The sequence below is a fragment of the Rhea pennata genome, chromosome 1, assembly GCF_028389875.1.
Source record: "Rhea pennata isolate bPtePen1 chromosome 1, bPtePen1.pri, whole genome shotgun sequence".
In the NCBI taxonomy this organism is placed as follows: Eukaryota; Metazoa; Chordata; class Aves; order Rheiformes; family Rheidae; genus Rhea; species Rhea pennata.
The window spans coordinates 127,713,492-127,730,861 of record NC_084663.1 but is presented as its reverse complement, the minus strand read 5'-3'; the positions used below and the strand labels follow the sequence as shown (position 1 = coordinate 127,730,861).

Sequence of the window (17,370 nt, the reverse complement as noted above, 5' to 3'; positions counted from 1 at the left end):
AGTCCAGTAGCTAGTGGTGTCTCCCAGGGCTCAGTACTGGGTCCCATCCTGTTCAATCTATTCATCAGTGACCTGGATGAGAGGACAGAGTGCTTCCTCAGCAAGTTTGCTGATGATACCAAGCTGGGAGGAGTGGCTGACACACCTGATGGCTGTGTTGCCATTCAGAGAGACCTGGACAGGCTGGAGAGTTGGGCAGAGAGGAACCTCCTGAGGTTCAACAAGGGCAAGTGCAGAGTCCTGCACCTAGGGAAAAATAACCCTATGCACCAGTACAAGCTGGGGGCTGACCTTCTGGAGAGCAGCTCTGCAGAAAAGAACCTGGGAGTGCTGGTGGATGACAAGTTGACCATGAGCCAGCAAAGTGCCCTTGTGGCCAGGAAGGCCAATGGTCTCCTGGGCTGCATTAGGAAGACTGTTGCCAGCAGGTGGAGGGAGGTGATACTGCCCCTCTACTCAGCCCTGGGGAGGCCTCCTCTCGAGTGCTGTGTCCAGTTCTGGGCTCCCCAGGACAAGAGACATGCAGCTACTGGAGAGAGTCCAGCGTAGGGCTACAAAGATGATCAGAGGGCTGGAGCACCTGCCCTATGACGAACGGCTGCGAGAGCTGGGCCTCTTCAGCCTGGGGAAAAGAAGACTGAGGGGGGATCTTATCAATGTATACAAGTACCTGAAGGGAGGGTGTAATGGGGACAGAGACAAACTCTTTTCAGTAGCCCTGTGTGACAGGACAAGAGGCAGTGGGCAGAAACTGAAGCACAGGAAGTTCCACCTGACCGTGAGGGGGAATTTCTTCTCTGTGAGAGTGACGGAGCACTGGCACAGGTGGCCCAGAGAGGTTGTGGAGTCTCCTTCTCTGGAGATCTTCAAGGCCTGCCTAGATGCAACCCTGTAACATGCTCTAGGTGACTCTGCTTGAGCAGGGAGGTTGGACTAGATGATCTCCAGAGGTCCCTTCCAACATTACCCATTCTGTGATTCTAAAGTCTATAAATAGGTACAGGACAGGATTCATTGCATCTAACATGACTGTGTGTGTTCTGCTTACATCCACAACTCAGCTTGAGATCACATCAATCAGGTTTTCTCTATTGAATACCCATTGGCACTTCTAGGATGTGATATATGTGTTTATCTTAGATGATGACAACAGAAAGGGATGGATTGTGCCTACAAATTTTGGTTTTATTTTATTAACTATAAAGGAGGTTTAGATGACCAGCTAAGGCATAAACATTAGATGTCCAAAATCAGATAAGATAATTTACATCATAGCTATGTAAACAGATAGGGGTGTCAACCTTTCTGCCTAAGCTTCCCAAAGCTATCAGGAAATGCAGAGAAACAATTTCAAGGACAGTACGGAATAGCATTGGGACAAAGTAAGCACTTTGGGCCTAACATTATGCACAGGTCCCTTCTGGAGGAGAAAAATTATCTTATGAAGAAATTACCCATAATTTATTCTCCAGACTTACTCACATAATTGAGACTATGCTGAGTACTGGGATTATGCTGAGTCTTACCTACATGGAAAGATTAAATAACAGTTTTTGTTATTCTTGTTATTTTGTTAAGTTTATTTCAGATAAAGGAAAGATTTAAAAACAGCTAAAAGTAGTTTTCATTTTTTAAGATCCAACTGAGTTGGGTAGGCTAGGCTATCTGTGTATAAACATAATAAGAGGTTGCATTAGTGTTTTGGGAATATACATGACACTAAAGTGGAAAAGCAAGCTCAGCATTATTAACATATTATTTCTGAATGTAAAAAAAAAGAAGTATTACAGTAGAATGAAAACAGTTTTAACTTTCTGTGTTCTCCCACACTTGCCACTCCTCAGCATGATGTCATTACCCAAGGATATACTGAGAAGTCAAATGGAATGAACCTATTTAAACTTTGCAACTACACTCTCTGATGTTTGATTTGAGCAAAGGTGTCTCCTTTAGAGAAGCGATATGAATAAGCTTCAGACAAAAGAGAATCAACAAAGAGTGTCATCTTCACATCATCTAAAAAGAAAATAAACCACTGAAAACAACTGTTCCTTAATATAGATTAACACACAAACACACATGCGCACACACACATACACAGTCTGACAAACAGTGTAGAATTACTAGATGAAAGTTTGTATCCAAGTAGAACGGAAATTCAGAAATACGAGTATCCCTTTCATAGTAGATTGTATTAATATCCAGATCTCCAAAATACTTCATCTTCTATTAAGAAGTCTGACTTTAAATTATGTAATTCAATTTGAAATGGTATTTTTCTCACTAATTTCCACAGAAGAAAGTGTTCAACTGACTTCAAGCATTCTGCACTGATTTATGTTTTGTACATGTGGACAGAAAGATGCTTCCCTATGTTTTAAGTAAACGCATTTGGAGAGAGGGAAAATAAATGAAGAAAAATTGTAAAATTAAAAAAATTTCTTTTAAATAATAAGATGCTGGTTTCAAAGTAAAATGAGAGAAACCCTCGTTCAGATAGTAGTGAAAATTCCAGTAGTGTAGAAAGACATAAGCATACAAGACTTTCTTTGCAAAAGAACCATCTGACCTTATAGTATTAGTAAGAAATTCTTAGACTCCCTACAGGCTTCCAAGACTCCTCTCTGAAACTGCAGATTAAAAACCAGAGTAATGTACCAAGTGCTGTCCTGATCAGGCTGCACTATCCAGACTGTTATATCCCAGAGTACATAGTCTCTGGAAGTCTTTCCTAGATGGTAAAAGGCAGGGAAGAAGGCATCACTATAAACAGATTCTTGAAAAGTGCATCCATTCAATTTACAAATAAACACTAAACACTTCTCCTAAAAAACATCTTCAGTTGCTGTACTAAATCCATCCTTTCTTTCATGGTCAAAATAACTAAGGAAGTAGTAAATTTAAGGATATATAAAAGCAAGTGTCTCCAACAGAAGAAAATCTTGTTACAAAACAGTACTATGTACTGATGTTTCCAAATAATTGAATACAAATAATGAATAAGTAGTTAATACTTTAAAGTTTTTTTCTTTTCAGTACAGTTTAAATACATGGTGTTGACACCCATAATGTGAAGTGTTATTTGTTTACCTATGTTTAATATTTTTGTAGAATTTATTCAAGCATATAGCAGTAACAATAATGAATGGTATAGCTACAATTCAGTACTAGATGTTTTATTTCTTTAGTCATTTCAATGCATTTGGATAACAAAAAGCATTAACTTCTGCTTAAAATATTGTATGGGTAACCATGTGAATTATGAACATTCTTAATGTATTTTCAAGAAGTGGAAATGTAGTGATTATGGCTGAAAAAAATTACAAACATGGAAAACCAAGTCCAAAATGTATTATTAAGTACTAAAGTCCTGTAACAAATCATACATTCAGTCATAATATATATACATAGTTCATGTAAAAAGGATTAGTAAAAGCTACTACTACTTTAAATGGAGGTTGGTTTTCCTAGCTCAACTTATATATCTGTAGACCACTGCTATCTCCAGCATTTTAGACGGACAATAGCTATACTCTTAGCTAAGCAATAAACTCAAATCTGCTTTCAGATAGGACAAATTACTGTCTGTTTGGTGTCCAAGAACGAGCTAGTGAGGAGTGCCATATTCTAAAGCTACAATAGTATGGAAATACAGGGTTCAATCATGTCTTTTGAGAAACTGAAAGATATTACGGACACAAGGACAGGCAACCTCCTAAGTATGTATCTGGATGTGTATATTGACAGAAAAACAATGGAGACCTCCTGTTGTACCAGTTAAGGATAAGGAGAAACGCCACAGCTATGGAAGAAAACATTAATTCTCAAGCCAATAGAAAGAGTAAATGTTTCGTTTTGAGTTGAGGAGATCAAACTCAAATGATCTGCTGATCAAACACAGAGAACCACATACAATGCTTATTGCAATCACTACACCTGAAAATGGAAATAGGCCACTCTTTTGCCTCACTGAAAGATTTAGACTTCATATTGCCAAAGATAAGACACATTGACATGTGTGGACTCTAGATTTCAACATAAGCTATATCTTATTTTCCTTATGGAAAATTATGAAAAAAAATTCTTGCCAACATTTCCACACACTTTAAGCAGCCAACACAATCAAATTTTAAACATATTGTTGTTCTCAAAAATAGCTCCATGTTATGATTTCATATGCTCTAACTGCAGAAGAGATAATATGTTTTAAAATGAAATATGTGAGGTTACCGTGAAAAATGCTATAATAAAAATGTTGATTGACAAAATCCTTTACTTAATTGTATTGAATTTCATCATGCAATCTACTATTGTATTTTTCACTTTTTACTATTGGATTCTATGCTTTTCTGAAATTTTAGTAGAAAGAGTAATTATTTCATCAGCTAGGCAACTAAATATAATCCATTTTAAATTAGTGATTTGCCACAGTCTTCTATCCAATGGCAGCAAATTTTTCACAAAAGTGACATTCATTTGTTATCAGGAAGGAAGAAGAGAAAAACCTACTGGATGGAGCTGCTTATCAATTAAGTAATCAGTTAGATTTAGTGATTGGAAATGGAATTAAGCTAGCAAGAAATCAAAGAGGAGGAACAATGAAAGTAAGATTCCACAATCTAGAATACTAAAACCACACCTACTCACATTGGCTTAAAATTCAGAGTGATCTATAGAAAAGGTATGATCGTGATACTTTTAGGAGCAGGAACTAATGCCACTTAGTGGCATAAATTGTTTAGTCAAGCACTTCTACTTCAGAATAACTGGAACTGCGGATACAGTAGAGCCATAAGCAAAGCTGATGCAATGATGGTGCAACATAGGTGAGATTATAATCGAAAACAAAATTGTGCATTTTGCACTGTCATTCTGATACCTTCCCTCACACCCCAATACTGCCTCCTGCCCAGACCCTCTGTAATAGCACACAGATGTCTTAGTGCTGTTCACTGCTCGCACTAGTTCTGCCCCTCCACTGACTGCCCTGCTAATAGGCAGTTATCAGCTCTTTGCTATATTAAGACAGATGTAGATAATTAGTTCAAATCGTTCAAGCTATGCCTTATCATAGCAGAATAAAAGTATTTTACGGTTTCCTCATAGAAACAGCTTTACATATTTTATGACTTGTTATACCTGATGTATAAAACTAATTGTAGGGATAATCATTAGATATTTTAACAGATCAACAAGTGTCTAATACTAGGATGAAGAAATTATTCAGAGGACCACATAAGCTTGGAAATTAACAAAAATGGTAATAAAATATGCCAAAGATGAAATAAACCACCTAAAATTAAAATCTATTCATCAACATAGCACAGAGTAAAAAAGCTAAATTACCCTCAGTGTCTCCTCATGCCTATATCCATACTGACCACTTCTAGAATTGAGAAAATAAAACTTCTGTGCTTGTTTAACACCAGAGAAAAACCAACCTGCAACATCATCGTTACTACGTAATAGAACTGTTATGCTTCAAAAGTGCTTTGAAGCGGGAAAATACTGTGTGAAAGGTCTCTATCAAAACAGTTCATAATTAAGAAGCTGATTTCTGTTGATGATGAAGCCACTAGGAATGTGACAGTGACTCCCAATCTATTTCACACAGGTTAAATAGATACAGGTAAAAAAACACCTGGCAGCTGCTATTCTGATGGCAAAGGTCAACTTTCATTCTGTAAGAGGGCTCACTATCTTAGCAAACAGAAAGTGTATGTCTTCCGTACACAAAGGTCAATATTCCTCACTAAGCTAACAGCATGGAAATATATTTTTTTAAACTAAATTAATATTTTAACTTAAATGCTTGGTCAATTTCTGCTGCTCTCTACAGAAGTTCTAGATCAAGTTCCTGCTTTAGATCTAGAATGGAATGGACTTCTAAATAAGGAAACAGATTAATTTGTTTAACATAGTATATCCTAATTTTTGCTAGATATAGTTGCCAAATTCTAAGTTTTTTTAAACTCATAAACAAATTACTCTGAAGTAACTGCTTAGCAATTAAACAAACAAACTACTGGTGCCAAAATGTTCTTTAGGAAATTAAAAGATATTCACTGCATGTGTATTTCTATACATGTATATATGTGTACATAAATACAGGCATACATATACCTCATATACTTACATTTATACGAATACATAAAAAAGTGCCTAGGATTTCTGGAAATATGCAGGCCACATTCTTGATACTGTTGATACAGGCCACAGTCCTGATACTGCTGGACTCAAATATTTCTTATACATATATACTACAGCTCTGACTCCCTTATGAAGTACTGCTATGCAGTCAGAAATTCTGGACATCCCTGATGCATATGGATGTACTTATGTGGTTGTATAGGACAGAGAAGGCGGCCAAGACTAGCTTTACAGCATCAAATTTACTACGCTGGTCATCATAAGGAATCGTATATGCACTTGAGAAGAACTCAAATCATTTGTTTTTAGCAAATATTTGCTCCGCACATTCTTTTTAGGTTCACTAGAGAATGTCTGTTCAACTGCATATATCCTGATAGTGGATGAACAGTAAAACATGGTAATCCTAAATACAAGTCTTGAGACAAAATCCTTTATTGTACTGTGCTGATGTTTTCGTCGTATTCTGTCTATTAACCCTTTGGCCGCTTGATCTGGTAGAGCTACACACAAACTGATAACCAATGCTCCAGTTAGGAGGTATTGACTACAGGCTTTTGCTTTGAAAGGTCTGGACAAGTGAAGATGTCATGGTCTTTCTGTTTACTCACAATTCTAGGCAACACAAATTTAAACAATAATTCAGACTTTGCATATAAGAAAGCTTGTTTACAACAAAACATAGGATCAAAATTTATGTAGAAACTGACTACTTATATACCATCTTACTGGTACAGACTGGTATAGACTATAATAGTCTAAAATATAAAAAGTATTTGGAGATGAAGGTAATACTAAATATTTGAATAAGGGTTTAAAAATCCAGGCCAGAATACTCTTCTCAAGCCAAAACAGGTTATCCAAACCCAGGTAAAACATTTATTTATGTGAACCTGAGATAGATGCTAATCTATGCTGATATGAAAGAACTGGAACTATAAGGAAGAAGGAAAAACTGTAATCTTGAAAGCATAAGCATAGCTTCACATTTTTTTGAGCCATTCCCCTCTGCCCTGATTACATGGAAGTCTGGGAATCAGTTCGCTAGACTTGCACTGTAATTCACGCAATAAAACCACTGCTCCTAAACCAGGTTCCTCTGAATATAATCTATCAGCAACAGCTTTATTTTTTGGTTTTCTACCAGTTATTCTCATATGTGAAGTGAATAGCTCAGTGGAGGCACTATGTGATGATCCCCCTAGAGATAAAACCAAGCAAGATAAAATCTTAAATATGTTAATTCTGGCACAGAAAAACAGGATGTTCAATTCAAACCTCCTGAGAGCAAAACTATTGGGCTATGTAGCTTTTTGAAAGAACAGCTGAAAAGATTTCACGTCTCTTAGTTCAGATAGCAATTGGCAAGACTCTTTTTTCATCTTAAGCAAGTACCTTGTCAGTTTTATCACCCTTATGAATTCTCCCACAACCCTGGAAATGTTTAAAACTTTTCCTAATCACGAAGATTACTGTTTTTGCTTTGATGACTAATTCAAATGTTGATCAGTAGGATTCAGTTTCATTATCTGAGTAATCTGGATGTTTTCAACCTAAGGCTTTTCAGGAATTCTTTCAGAAATGCTTACTTTATGTATACGTGCACAGAGTGTTTTCAGAATTCAGACAAAAAAAAAAGTTCCATAAAGCTTTGCTTCTCTATCCTAGTCATACACAGTATGCAGAAGAGTAATTAAAAGGTCCACAGTAATTAATGTAAGCTGCAGGTGCACTTCACAATTTACTTCATAATTTGCCCTTAGCCTGCTAGAACATTACTTCCATCATAAATAACACACTGCATGACAACTATCATATTATGCAAGCCACAAAAATAAAGCACTCTTTATATTAGCTGATCCAGTTAATCACATAAAAAGTTTTAATGTGATGGATGCGTGCACCTTTTGAACAAGCTGATTTCTATCATCATAATTACATTTAGAGCAACAGATACATGTAATTTCTAACTGTTTTAATTCATGGTGGTAATGACAAATTAACAGTAAGTATTAATGAATGGAGCAGACTTCGAAATCTGAGCCTAAGTGAGCCGGAATAAAGGGTATGAACCATCAGTTGAGCCACACATGGGCAGCACAGCTCTTGAGCAAGCAGCTGAGAGCACATGTTGCTGGAGGTGCCTTTTAAGTAGACGACTAAGGAACTGGATGTAATTTCAGCAGTTGGTCCTATGGAGCCAGGCAGATCCATCTCCAGCATAGACTTGCACGCTGTTATGTATTACTAACTTTTCCTTTTAAGCTGCACCTAGGATCCCAAAGAGCTTTTAAACTGTTTCTCAGTTAGCAAATGACTTACTTCATTAACCCTGAAATGTAGCCTATTATGGTTGATGGAAAATTCTCAAACTATAGCAGAAAAGTACAGAATTTCACATGTAACAGAAAATTCAAGAATTTTTAGATAAAAGGAATTAGTACTTGAACTGGAAGTTAGCCAAAGCTCTATTTTTGCAGAAAGAAAGAACAATGAGCTGTTTTTGCATTTACAATGAACGTGTAACTACACTGCCCAGAACTCCAGTTTTAAAATTCACTTGTAACAGTAGCTGCAGATACAAAGTATCCTCTTTCATCGTATTGAGAAAGTAGTTCAGAGTCAACTCAAGTGGAAAAGTTTTACTTTTCCAGCTTTTATAATGTTCCAGCGTCCTCAGTATTGACCCTCTGTCAAGGAAGAGTTGCTCTCTACAATATGTTTTCTACTGCTTCATCTAATTCTATTCTTAATGGTGACATTACCACCGCTTCAAGTGGGGTAATATTTGCTAAGCTAATTGATTATTCCAGTGTAAAAGTCTCTTCTTTCATCTTTTTTTCTACCATATCTTCCTCTACCTCCAAGTATCATATCCAAATTTATTCCTTCTTAAATTATATCTCTTATGTCTAAATCCTAATAAGTTGTTACTGTGAACTGGAAACTTATTCTAGTCATAGTTTTATTGGACTGCTGGAAAAAGAATTTTTACTTAATGGCCATATTTGCACATATAGTCCGAAATCACACTGTCTTTTACGGCTGTTACACGTTTTGAAACTCCTTGCCCTGTTGGTCTTCTTCCATATGACTATTATTTTCAGAAATGTTACTTTGTGTTTTCCACAGAAATACAAACATAAAGCCGCAGGGTTTTAATAAGTTCGTTAGAGACCCTTGGTCACCTATTCTGACTGCACTGCTAAGAAAGATGTTTATATGAATTGTATATAGGTTATACTCCTTGAAGCTAATGTATTAATATTAGGTATTCAATATTAAGCATTAAATTAAAGGAAGTAAAGGAATTAGTTTCATAATAGAATTTTGTATCTATGATACTTCTAGGGTTAGAGATTAGTTTCCCTAACAGTATTACAATGTAATGAGTATCAAATTCTTAAGGTAATCTATCAAATACACTAGATATACTTTTGGCTATCATTAATTGTTAGTTAAAATGATTAACTATTATTTATATAAGCATTATTGGCCCTTTTCAAGGAAGCTTATTTTTTCGGTTAGTTTCTAGAAACAGTATGAAAAACACACTGCAGCTCATGTGTTTTCTGCATTGTCAATACTGTGACACCAATACCACAGCAACCGCTGGCTTGCTCGGGAAGCCCACCGGACGCTCACAGTTCTAACCGCACGCAGCTGATGCCGGACTGGTGCCTCGGCACCTTGAACGGCCAGAAGCAGGCACATTGCTGCTGCTTGTGCTCGTGAGGTCACTTGTGCCTCAGGCCCCGATAGGCCAGAAGGCTTCAATGCCGACTGTGAGGTCACTTCTGCCTCAGTACCTGATAGGCCAGGAGCACACACGGGGCTTCAATGTTCATCGTGCGGTCACTTGTGACTTCATATCTGTTTGGCCAGCAGGGGGCACATTGCTGCTGCTTGTGCTTGTGAGGTCACGTCTGCGGCAGTCCCTGACAGGCCAGGAGCAGACCAATGTCTGCTGTTTGTGCCTGTGAGGTCACGTCTGCGGCAGTCCCTGACAGGCCAGGAGCAGACCAATGTCTGCTGTTTGTGCTTGTGAGGTCACGTCTGCGGCAGTCCCTGATAGGCCAGGAGCAGACCGAGGTCTGCTGTCTGCGCTTCTGAGGTCACGTCTGTTTCCGTACCTGAAGGACCATGTTGCTGCTGTTCGTGTTTGTCAGGTGACTTCTGCCGCAGTATCTGACAGGCCAGGAGCAGGCATATGGCTTCAATGCAGATTGCCACTGCTGCCTCAGGTTACGATAGGCCAGAAGGAGGCCTGTCTGCTGCTTGTGCCTGGGAGGTCACTGGTGCCTCAGCTCCCGATACACTCTTAGCAGGTCCATGGCTCCTGTTTGTGCCTGTGAGGTCACTTCTGCTTTACAACTCAGAGGCCAACAGCAGGCATGTGGCTTTGAGGCATACTGGGAGGGCACCTCTGCCCCGTTCCTGCGAGGCTACATGCAGGCCCCTTGCTGCGCTTTGTGCTTGTGAGACTTTGGCCTCAGTAGTGCTAGCCCAGGCAGCAGGCCCATGGCTTTGATGCTGATTGTGAGGCTGGACTTATTTGAGAGGTATCAGCGGGAGATAGGAAATACGCAATCACAGGAGTAGGGCAGATTTGCACCAGCTTGTGACTTATCTTCTTCTTTGCACCTCCAATAATGTTTCTATGTTTTTTTGGTTTTTGTTTTCTTTACAGTCAGCTGCTGATTTTGGATGTATGATATTTCTAAGATTAGGGATTCATTTCCCCGATGTCCCTTGATTCACTTAGTGTCACAAAGAATTTAAGATGCTACAAAAAAGTAACATCATCATTTAGAGAAAATATTTACTAAGAAAGAATAAATTTTCTTTCTTTTTCTAAAGAATCAGCAAATGTGTTTTGTTTGGGTAATGACCTTTAAACAAAGTAATTAAAAGGCAAAATATCACAGAAACATTAGAGAAGCCAAGTGTGAATACTGAACAGTAACAAGTTTAGCTACGACACTACAGGTAATCACAGTGCAAGCTTATACAACAGTGATTCTTTTCTAATGAATTACTGTAAGAAATCAGTACATACTCATTAGTGTATGTTTGCAGAACAATCAAAAAAAGTAAATTCATTATGTAACTATTCTTTTATGTTGGAAAGAAAAAAAATATTTATTAGTATGTTGTGAAACCTCTTCATCTCTGAGGCAGCTTTTAAGCTGCAATAAGAAATTAATAACAGCCTTCAATATACTGAGTTTTCAGGTGAAAGAAACCAGTCAGTGGTAGCTAGTATGTTGTGGCAAAAAAACATGCTTTAATGAATGTAAAGTATGAAAAATATACAAAAGTATATTTACTTTAGAGCAATTAGTTTAGACTTGGAATGGAAGGCTCGTGTTTTTATATTCAGAAAAAGATTACATATATATATATGTTACATATATATATATATATATATAAAAGTATTCTTGTAAACAGCCTTTGTTCTCTCATTCTTTCCACAATTACTTCAAAGTCACTGAAGTTCTGAATAGACAGTCTGCAGGTTCAAGCTCATTAGAAATGCAAAGATATTTCCAGCTACAATAATGAAGAATTCTTTTCAACAGAAACTAATTTTTAAAAAATAAGAGTGTGATGAATAAAAAAATCCTACCTGAAACAGCTAAGAAGTCTAGTTTCTGGGCATGTGTTACCAAAAATACAAAATAAAATTTTCAACAAAGATAAGAAAAACCACCAAAACCAGCAAGCAGATCTTCACACCATCATTACACAAGTCTGTTAAAAACCAATTTATGAGGTTCACCTTACGAGTATACGAAGCATACGAGCTTCACCTTATTGAGGCTCATATGTAAGATGTGGCTCCTCATCTTGACACAGGATCCCTTGACTAGATCTGCCCGGCATGTGTGGTCCTGCTGTGGCAGTGGAGGCAAAGAGCCATGCTGCAGCCACAGCCCTGGGGGCTGCCCCCACACTGGCATGTGAGAGCCAACAAGTACCTTGATGGCAAGGCGCTGCCTCCTCAAACCATCCAAAATTCAAGTGTCCCTATGGCATGACTCAATATACATGTGCACAGCATAATGTGGCCTGGGCCATGAGGTCTTGAACGTTAGGGAACAAAAAGGAAGAAAGACCTTCTGATGGTGCAGTTTATAAAATTTTGTAGTCAAAATGATTTCTGGTGTATTAAGAGGAAAAAACAGAAGTAATTGTTTCCCCCCTTTACTCTGGGGTTAGTAGTAGTGCATTGAAAGGGCCACTGCATCTTCCCCTAGTCTACAAAATCTCCCCTTTTTTTTTCCTTTTGAGTAACACTGTTTTACTCAGTAAAAACTCAAACTTCTCCTTACAGCTTACAACAAAGTGCTGACAAAAATTCAATGAAATTCCAGATTTGCTAACTATCAATGTACCAATATTTCAATCAAGTTTGCTCGTGTTCAACACCCTGTTCTATTCCAAAGTTGGCAGTAAGATAAAAGCTTTAGATGTGCTAAAATTGCATTCTCATCTAATTCTTAGTTGGATAGACTGGACTAGAAGATACTGAAACATTTAACACTGAATTCAAACTTCCACAGGCTTGAAACTCTGGTGAAGGCAACTGAAAGATATCATTCGACATCACCATAACTCAAATGTAGCCTCTAGATCTTCAGTACCAAAGAAAGGAAATTCAAATAGCCAACCTGAAGTCTGTGCTTTACCTGTGCTCAGGATCAGTCTGTAAAATTCAAAAATTACCTTCTTTCTATGGAAGAGCAGCATAAGTGCCTCACACTGTTCTGAAAGTTGGTTTATGTTTTTTTTTGATCTATTTTTAATTAAGTCCTACTCTGACGGTCCGAATTATTCACATTCAATAAATCTGCTAGACTACCACTAAGATTAACAACATCAGTGTCTACTGAATCTACAATCAGCTTCCATTATTTACAGAATTCTACTTTGTTAATCAGTTTTACCGCTTTTACTACATAGATTGTTTATTTCAGATTTTTAATGGGAAATGGAGGAACATGCTGAAACTCTCAGAATTATATCAAGTCTTCCTTTTTCAAGTCAACCAGCTACAGGGGATGATGTTTGCAGGTAATATTTTGATTTTAGTGTCCTTTATCAATGCAGTGATAATATTATATTCTCAAACAGAATAAGGAGTAGGCCACTTAAGAGTGCATCCTCAGGAGAACTGAAGAAAGTAATCTGTAGAATTATTTTCTCCATAGGAACATAATCGGAACATGAAAAATCTCTGAGTGTGTCAGGAAATCTAGCCCAGTGATTTGCCTCCAACAGTGCTAATATGAGATGTTTTTAAGAACTGGCCACTTTCTTCAGTCCATTCACCTCCTACTGCCCCAGAATCCACAACCACTAGAGTAAGGATGTTAGAGGGCTGATTTAAAATACCTTCCACCACAGCCATTCATGGTCAGCAAACCCTAAACATTCAGCAACCACAATGTTAATAAAAGTACTTTTTAATTTGATATTACAATCTCCCATACCTCCAACAAGTAGCCTTTAATACTCGCATTGAGAAAATTAGTGAATAACAATTCCACATTCAGCAATTCCAGCACTTTCATAATTTTGTAAACCTTGGTCATATCCTTCCTCAGATCAGAAGAAAGTTTCCTTCCTTCAAAAATCCTATCTGCAGGACTGAAAAGATAAGGGAGGGAAGAAAAAGCAGGTACTGGGATCTCATCTCAGGCAGCACTTAACATTAGGGTAGAGCCATTTTTTGGATCTGGGAGTAGAACATGTTCCTGGGTCCCACAGCTCTGATATAGCTAAGACTACCAGACAATGAAACAAATGTAAATTCCTCAGTTCCAACACATACAGGTCTCACTACAATACATCACTAGCATTTATATTAGTTTAATACAGCACTACCTATATTCACTTTAGAGGAATGCATTTTTCATGCAGAGTTCACTAACCTACATCTCTAGGTTACTCTACTGAAAATTACCTAAGCTGTCATTCCAGAGGAAAACAAACAAACCAGCCAACAAACCAAACAAGCCAAAAGGAAGAACATTTGTATGATGAGTGTTTATTTAAGATTCTTCATCTACGGAATCTAACTGAATTATTCCCATTTAACAGATCCTACGCTTCCTTGCAACAGAGAATGTGCCAAGAAATTCCACATACTGCTAATACTGCATTGAGCCAAAATAGCATACAGATACACGTTTCTGGTGATAAACGAAGGTAAGTACAACACTGATGTTCACCAGAACTGGGACAGATTTCATATTCTCAGACAAAGCACAACTACCAATCTTTCTCTTATGTGTTGCTGCAGCAGCTTACAGGGCCATTAAAACGATGTGTTACAGATTTCTGTGTGTTAGCACTTCCATAAGAAGCTCAGGCTTGGAAACACAGACAGGTCTCAATTGTACAAAAGAACAGCTTTTAGTGTGGTAAAGGCCAAGGTCTCCCTCGTGTAACAAGCAACATTACCACCAACCCCTGGAAATGCAGCAGAAACATTCAAAGCTCCCTCCGCAGATTCTGACCTCTGTAGCTTACTTGCTGCATCTTCTTATTTTAACACGTTCCCAGTGAAAGTTTACTCATGATTAAACTCAGCAACAACCTTTCAGGACGCTGCCCTACCACTCCAGCAAACATTTTCACAGCTTTTGCCCTCTACAGCTCTAAACTTAAAAAATGGCAAGCATTTAATGTCACATTGAGAAATCTGAAGTAACAGAACTGTTTCACCTTACTCTCACACTCATTAATGTACCTCTATAAAGGATATTCTGTTTTTTTTAAAAAACGTGCATGAAGAAAGCTTGGCCATACTTTAAAAAGAATGTCAGGTCAACTTAGACCTCACATCTAGTTTTAGAAAACAGACTTTTATAAAATTTAATATAAAACGCAACAGTATTTCATTTTTTTTATTGAAAATTCTCTTTTTAAAGGAATAAAGTCATTACTTTATTACTTGTAACTCAAATACTGTAATTTTCTGTGACTACAGGAGTAAAGCAAGTTGATCTGAAAGTAATTATAAATAACATTGCATTAACTAATTCATTCTTTTCATTCAACTTGAATGAAATACAAATGTTAACAGCATCAATATGAGAAATGAACTAGATTACAATTAACTATCAGTTAGCTACGGTATTGTTACTGTTACTACCACATATATACATATGTATGTATGTATGTATATATATGTATATTATAATGACATATTATCAAATAGGAAGTTATTTTAAAATACTAAATCAACTGTCAATTATCTAAATGAAGCTCCAATCTGTTCTATTTTTATCAAGAAATAATGTACACTTGTTTATCTTTTAAACATTAACAGTGGAATTATAAAAATACAGGGTATGGAAGGGAAGGTAGTTATGGACAGAAATAGGTAGAAAAGAATTAAATAGATGATTGAGGAAGTGAAATCAATTACTGATAATTCATTACAAATATTTTTTTAAACTGCAGAAGTTAAGGGAATTCCTTTTAATTTTTCAGTCAGAAGCAAATCTAAGAGAACCAAAAATAATTTCAGAGTATTTTTGCTCGCTCTTAACCTACCTCTTTTTTTTCTCCACCAGCTGTCTGCAAAGCTCCTGCCACCGGGTATTCAAGCTATCCAGTTGTTCCTTCAGCACACTAGCATCTGCTGTTGATGACTGCTCAATAATCTCTTCACCAGTTACGTTCAGTGTTTTGACAACAGTTTGCTGTCGCCCAATGCCATCCTGAAGTTCCTGCAAAATACCCAATGCACACACGTATTCATAAAAAATGTCAAGCATGAAACAAAATGCTTCATCATATACTGGCCAGATGGAAGGAGGTGAAAGTTTTTGCCTCCTCTGAATTCCAAATGCATAAATCCCAAGGCAAACAGACAGACAGACATATTTTATGTTTTTATAACAAGTGGCTTTCAGTGCATCTCTACAGCTTTTTTTTCCCTGTATTCTTGTCTACTAGAGATCATTACAGTAAAATTCTGCAGATGGATTAGTAAAAAACCTTGTGAACAAATTTACTTCTGCACTACATCTAATAGCTTATGAAGTATTCTAAAATTTGCAAGTGCAGGGTTTAGAGTTCCTACTAGCTATAAATATAAATAAGCAATGTCAAGAAAACACAGACTGTTTGAAGTACTTTTCCAAATTTTGTTACAGCACATACTAGTCTCCAGTTGTAAGAAGCTTGATAATCCACTCCCTTATGCATTGGGAAATTGAACTTCTAAGGAAAAGTATTGCTTACATTGTTTCTACTTACACAATATGAAATGCAGAACAACAAAAAGGGACCAAGATGGACCATTAATTTTTTCTAACTACCTTAGATACATTTTCTACACCTTTTATCATTAAAACACTATCATGCATGTTGTTTCCTCAATTCATTTTTAAAAACAACACGGCTCTGAATTTGTAGCTTAGAATACAGTATTGTATACCTGTTCAAAAAAAGTTCATATTCATAAAGATAGCAATCATTTCATATTCTTAGTAATCAGTAGAGCATGAGTAATTTTTTCCTTGTATATTCCTTAAAGTGTGCAAGCAGGGAAGTGTAAAATCATTTTCAACAGTTTACTGCTAAAATAAGCACAAACTGAAATAACTTCAACAATCTGCACTCTGGGATTCATATTCTTGATAGGTTTCAGAATCTCAGGGATTGTATTGAATCATATCTACTACAAGAGGTTTCAAATAAATGCCGACTCTTTTTATCATGCTTTTTTCTGGAAAAAAACATTTTACTATATTGTACTCTGGAATGACACTATATGCCTGTTTTCCATTCCTAAACATATAATATAAATTACAGGAGAAGTTGGTAAAACCATATACAAACTGGTAAAACCAGATATAAACATTAAACTAAATTTGCCTATGAATCAGTCCAAATTGGCAGAACACAGCTTTCCAGAAAAGACACACATAACGATGCTTCTTGTATTTTCTACCCACTCGGCCTCTTCAGCTCTTCAGGAACGAGACCGTGATTACAGGTCACAAAGTAAAGCGCGGCGGAAGTTAACCTGACCACACCGCCCCGGGCAACTGCTGTCTCCCTACGCCGCTGAAACTCAGCCGCGTGCCCTGTCCCGCCTTCGCCCCAACTTCAAGCACGCAGCTTGAGCAGCGGCAGCAGGACAGCCCGGGGCACAGCGGCCATCGCCAGGCAGCCCCCCATGCACCGACCCGCAGCCCT

At 37.3% G+C, this 17,370-nt stretch overlaps 1 protein-coding gene across 10 annotated transcripts in view; it reads right to left on the bottom strand.

Annotated features, from left to right (window-relative positions):
* DMD (dystrophin) overlaps window positions 1-17,370 on the bottom strand; it is a 1,316,389-nt gene that overhangs the window by 450,983 nt on the left and 848,036 nt on the right. For all 10 annotated transcript variants that reach the window (XM_062600033.1, XM_062599961.1, XM_062599984.1 and 7 more), the window contains one exon: window positions 15,718-15,893. In XM_062600033.1, coding sequence (XP_062456017.1) covers window positions 15,718-15,893 — 176 coding nt within the window. The remainder of the gene's footprint in view (window positions 1-15,717; window positions 15,894-17,370) is intronic.